The 5,074-nt window shown below is 61.5% G+C and overlaps 1 protein-coding gene across 1 annotated transcript in view; it reads right to left on the reverse strand.

The window, feature by feature from the left end:
- Window positions 1-4,684, reverse strand: part of ADAMTS13 (ADAM metallopeptidase with thrombospondin type 1 motif 13) — a 31,833-nt gene extending 27,149 nt beyond the window's left edge. Inside the window, 4 exon segments of the mRNA XM_032592312.1 lie at window positions 1,831-1,897; window positions 2,241-2,412; window positions 2,655-2,773; window positions 4,422-4,684. Coding sequence (XP_032448203.1) covers window positions 1,831-1,897; window positions 2,241-2,412; window positions 2,655-2,692 — 277 coding nt within the window. The 5' untranslated portion in view covers window positions 2,693-2,773; window positions 4,422-4,684.
- Between the last annotated feature and the right edge of the window lie 390 nt (window positions 4,685-5,074).

The raw sequence follows: 5,074 nt of genomic DNA on the forward strand, positions 1-5,074 counted from the left end.
TGTCTTTGGGCCTCAGTGTTCCCATCCGTGGTATCGGATGTCCTGCCAGTCCCGGAGCTGGGAGACCCCAACAGCACATGTCTGTGAACGTGCTTTGTGATCGATGAGGGGCTACTCATAGGCTGGAGGCCTAGCTGTCCCCCTCTAGGACAGCTGGGGGCACGGCCGATGGCCACGTGTCCCCCTGGCCTGCCCACTCCCCAGCATCCTGAAGAAGATGGCTCAGCCGGGCTTGTGGCATTCTGCACAGCCACCTGGGCACTGGGGAGAGCTGGCCCTCCCCCAGAGCTGTCCCCCTCTCCCAGGAGCCGTACCTCGGATGACTTGGGGGGCCTCGGGGCGGGCCTGTGGACCAGGTGGGGCTGCGCACGAACCCGGGGAGGCGCATCTCCAATGCCGCCTCCTCCCGGCCGGACGCGGAACCTGTCCGCGCCCACCAGTATGTCGCCCTCCCTAGGGAGAGACAGCAGCAGGCAACGTAGCCCACCGGCCCCACCGAGGGACAGGGCCTCTCTGGGACGTCGCGCTCACCAAGTGGCCTGGCAGTAGGTGACCCCTGGCCACCGCGCCCAGGGTCAGCATGGGCGTCCATCCCCGCGAAGCATGTATTGTATTCCGCCTCTCAAGCCTTGATGGAGGCGTTCAGCACGGGCTCGCTGGTGAAGGAGGCGGTGAGGAGTCTTCCGCTCCGGCGGGAAGGAGAAGCGAAGAGCTGTCCCAGGGCGAGCAGGGAGCAGCTCTCGTGGCCCTGCAGGGAGGCCCCCGGGGCCCATCCTCACAGATGCAGGTGAGCGGGGCCACGTCGAACTGCAGCCCTGCGGGACAGAGGAGACCACCTTGCTCCTCCCCTCCCCCCGGGGCTCAGCCCTCCGCGTCTTCCTGCCCTGGGGAGGGCCCCCCCAACCGATCCGTTCCCTTTGGTGGGTGAGTGGGGCGCAGGGCTGGCCTGGAGCCCGAGAGGCCTGGGCTCAGATCCAGCTCCTCCCGGCACGCAGGGTGGTGGGCTGAAAGTTTCCTCTCCAATTTGGGCCTCACCCCGGGGCAGACCAGCACTCAGCATGCGAGCCTCGCCCCAGAATAGGGTTTCCTGAGGGGTGCCTGAACCCCAGCAGGCAAAGCAGGTACAGCCACAGCCCTCTCTGGCCTTTACGGAAGAGCAGGTGCCCCAGGCCAGCCTCACCACCTTCTCCACCGATCTGCCTCACGAAGCAGCCCCCAGGCCCCAGGAGGTCCCACCCCAATCCCCAGGCAGCCCCAAGCAGTGCTCAGTGTGCATGTGACCCAGGCCACAGGGAATTCAGTCACAGATGGGACATCCCCTACTGCTCTCCACCCTGACCGCTAGCCCACCCTGCCTCTGGTCCCCAACAGCCTTTACGTCGATGGCCTGACTTGGAAAGGGGGCTGGCACCCCAGCGAAGTCCGCAGGCACGGCCAAGAGCGACACGAGAGGCTCCGGCCGGGGCTTGAGCCAGCGCCTATCTCGCTTCTCACGGAAAGGATAAATAATTCCATTCCGTCCGCGGCCAAAAGCCACAAGAGCTCCTGCAGCTTGGCCAGCCCTAGGGAGGCCCAGGGGCAAAAGGGACCAGCTAATTAGGAACCATTCCCTGGAGATACTGAGCAGAAGCCTGGGGTCAGAACCCCAGCTCGGTCCAGGACGCCCAGACCAGCTTTTACGGACTTGGCGGAAGTATGGAGTTAATAAGCAGGAACGATGGCAGCTTCTAGGACCTCCTCCCAAGCGGAGCTGAGATGCTCCCCCCCCCCCACCCCACCCCGGCTCGGTCGGGGGAGCTCCCTCTGCTGAGAAGACGCCAGGACAGATACCTTCTAAGGTAGCATCGGGGCCAAAATAAGAAGTCACTTCCTCTGGCTCCAAAGCTTGGAGAAATTGCTACAGGACAGAAAGCACAAGGGAGAAGAAAGGCGGGGAGAGGGGGTGGGAGAGGGGCAAGGCAAGGAGGAGGGGGAAACCAAGGCAGGGGTGGGGTGGGAGGAGATCAGTACTGAGAAGCCCTTTCCTTCCTCGGTGAGCACGCTCTATCCCCGAAACCCCAAGCTCGGATCCACCCCTCTCCCGGTGCAAACCTGAAGCTGAAAGGACGCCCTCACTCTGCCCAAAGGCCGTTTGGGGCAGCTCCATCTCTCCCGGGGGGCACCCCCCTGCAGCACCCAGCAGAGCTCAAGATTCCCAGCTCCAGGGCTCCCAAACACCCAGCTCCTGCAGATTCGCCCACCTGCTGGAAATCGGAGCGTCCCCAGCAGCCCAGGAGAAAGAAGGCAGAAGTGAGCGTTGTCCCCACGCATCTCCCCCAGGGGCGAGGCTCCCTCATCCTCAGGAAAACCAGCCTGCTCAGAGGGAGAGAGCCTTGTGACTGGAAATCTGGCCGGTGTGGAATGTGGCAGACCCTGGTGGGCGGAAAGAGGAGGCTGTTGTTTACTCTTAGGAGCTTCCTCCAGGGGCAGGGGCCACGGGGGTGGGCAGCCTGCAGGCCCTTGCACTAGGCTGGTCCTGGGTCTGGAGCTCCGGACCCTACACCCCCGAGCGGGGCTGAGCCAAGCAGCAGAGTCTGGAGGAGGGAGCACTGGACTAGGGATCTTAGCAGATGTGGACCCAGGCGTGATTCTAGAACTGGGGCTGGGTTACTCACCCTTGGCTGGTGACAGGCTGCACCGGAGACAGCAGCATTCCAGCCTCCAACAACCCGCTCACGTCCACGGACGGCCCATGATCTGCCCTGCTCTCCTGTCCTCAATTCCCTTTGTCAACCTAAAATTGTCCGGAGGTGATAATTACACGAGCACATTTACCTGGGATCCAAGAACCGCAATTCAGGCCACGTAGATTTGGGTCACAATCCAAACAGTGCCCCACCAGGGAGCCAAAGTCAGGGGCCTTTACAGCAAAAGTAGGCTCGCTCGTGTGCATTGCTTACAGAGAATTTCACACTGGTGTTGGTTGCCGCAAGTTAAATCCGTGTAAGACACACCTCGACTAACGCTGTCAGTAAACAACCTCTCACTAGCTGATTGCAAGGGTTCAGGCTCGGTCCTTGGAACGTTTGCACTTTGGCCCAGTTCAAAAGTGCGTGGTTCCACCGGTGAGGATGTCGAGGACGTGAATATGGCCCATCTCCTTAATGGACTCCGGCTCCACTTAAAACCCCTTGACATAAATGGCCCCGTCTCACTTCACCCTCTGCGCCCAGGGCAGATGCCCGGCCCCCCACTGAACTCACTCCTCACTCTCCCCCTCCCGCCCCCGCCGGGCAGGGACGGTCACAGAACCAGGTGAGTGGCACCACATGTCACAGACTGCTTGGCAGCCCACTCCACTTTCTGGAAGGTTCTCAGCCACCCTCTCCAAAGCCCTGTTTCACACTCCCTCCCACCTCCAGGACACCGCCCCCCAACTCCCCTGACAGCTAGAGGGGGATCTGAAGGTCTCCTGGCTTCTCCTCCTCTTTATCAGGGAGGCTGCCCCGACTCCACCCTGGGCCAATCCGCTTCCCATTCCCTGACCACACCTGCAGGACTGTCTGAGGCTCTCTCTGTCCATCCTGCTTTTCTCCCTTTCCCTTTCCCAGGTATGCCATCCTAATTCACACTGTGCACTCCTGACTTTCTCTGTGACTGCTCTCTAGAGACCCAGATGGACACATGCCCTGATCCAAGCTGCATCACTGCCGGTCTGGGCATCTGTCATTGGTTCCCTCCGGCCTCCCTGCTCTCTCCCTCACGTCCTCCCCATCCCGTTTCTCTTAGAGCGGCAGTGACTTGACTTAAGACTCAAGTCAGATTGCATCACCCCCCAGCTCTGTAACAATCGATGGCTTCCCCTTGCCCTTGGGGTAAAACGTCCAAACCCCTTCCTGAGGCCTCCAAGGCTCTGTAATCATAGATCAGACTGGCCCCTGCCATCCCTCCGCCTGCCTCTCTAAGGCCTCTTCTCCCCGCACACAGAGCCTCAGCCACACCAGCCTGCTTCTCACTGTTCAGATACTGCTCTTTCCTCTGAGCCCTGGCTTTACGTTCCAGTTTCAGCTCAAATGTCACCCGCTCAGGAGGCCTTCCCTTAGGACCTGATCTAAGCGACCTCCAGGTAGGGTTGCCACATTTAGAAAATAAAAACCGGGGCACTCTGTCAAATTTGAATTTTGGAGAAACAAAGAATACTTTTTGTTTGTTTCAGTTGACGTATGCCCCAAATAGTGCAGCTCTTGCATCGGATACATTTATACAAGAGCTATCCTTTGTCAGAAATTCCCATTCCCCTGGGCCCCCACACCCCTGGTCACCCTCTTCCCCAGCATCTCACTTCATCACCTTAGCGACAGGTACCCGCATCCAGAATTACCTGGTTCAGTTTGTGATCAGTTTCTCTGAAAACCCCCCACCCCCGCACGACACACACTCACCGCGAAGCTTCAGGGAAGCGAAGGCGTCATGGGCTCATCAAGGTACCGAGGGGCCACGCAAGGTGTGCTAGTGATTTATTACCACCGATGTCGCGCAAACTAATACGCAGCATTGTCATCACGCTTTCTCACTGCTGCTGGACGTGGCTCAAGTGCTTCTGCAGCCCCAGGACACACGTGCCGCTTTACCAGCGCTCTGGGGCCCTTTTTCCGTCTCGCGGGCTCAGTTTCCCCACTTGGGGAGGGCGGGGCGGGGCCCGCGCGCCTTTGCTCCGCTACCCGCTCCCCCCCTCCGGCGGCTCCCCAACCGGGGCCCGTCCGCCCAGCGCCCCCTCGCGGTCGCCTGCGCCCCCGCGCTCAGCCGGCCCAGCTGCGGTGCTACACCGACAGCGGCCCCCCAGTTCTTTTCCGGCGCACGCGTCTCTCGTCCCCCGTCCCGGCTCTCGGTAGGGCCCCGGGCCTACCCCAAGCCTACCCCAGGTCATGGACCCCGGACGCCGCTCCTGGGGTGGTGGCCCTTCTGCCAGGCGGGAGAAGAGCCCCGCCCTGCTCCCGGCCGTGCGGAACCAGGAAGGGAGGCCCGGTTTCCAGCCGGTCCGGAGAGAAGAGCACTTCCGGAGGCCGGGACGCACGTGCCGGGGCGCGCGCGGGGT

The sequence above is a fragment of the Lynx canadensis genome, chromosome D4, assembly GCF_007474595.2.
Source record: "Lynx canadensis isolate LIC74 chromosome D4, mLynCan4.pri.v2, whole genome shotgun sequence".
Classification (NCBI taxonomy): Eukaryota; Metazoa; Chordata; class Mammalia; order Carnivora; family Felidae; genus Lynx; species Lynx canadensis.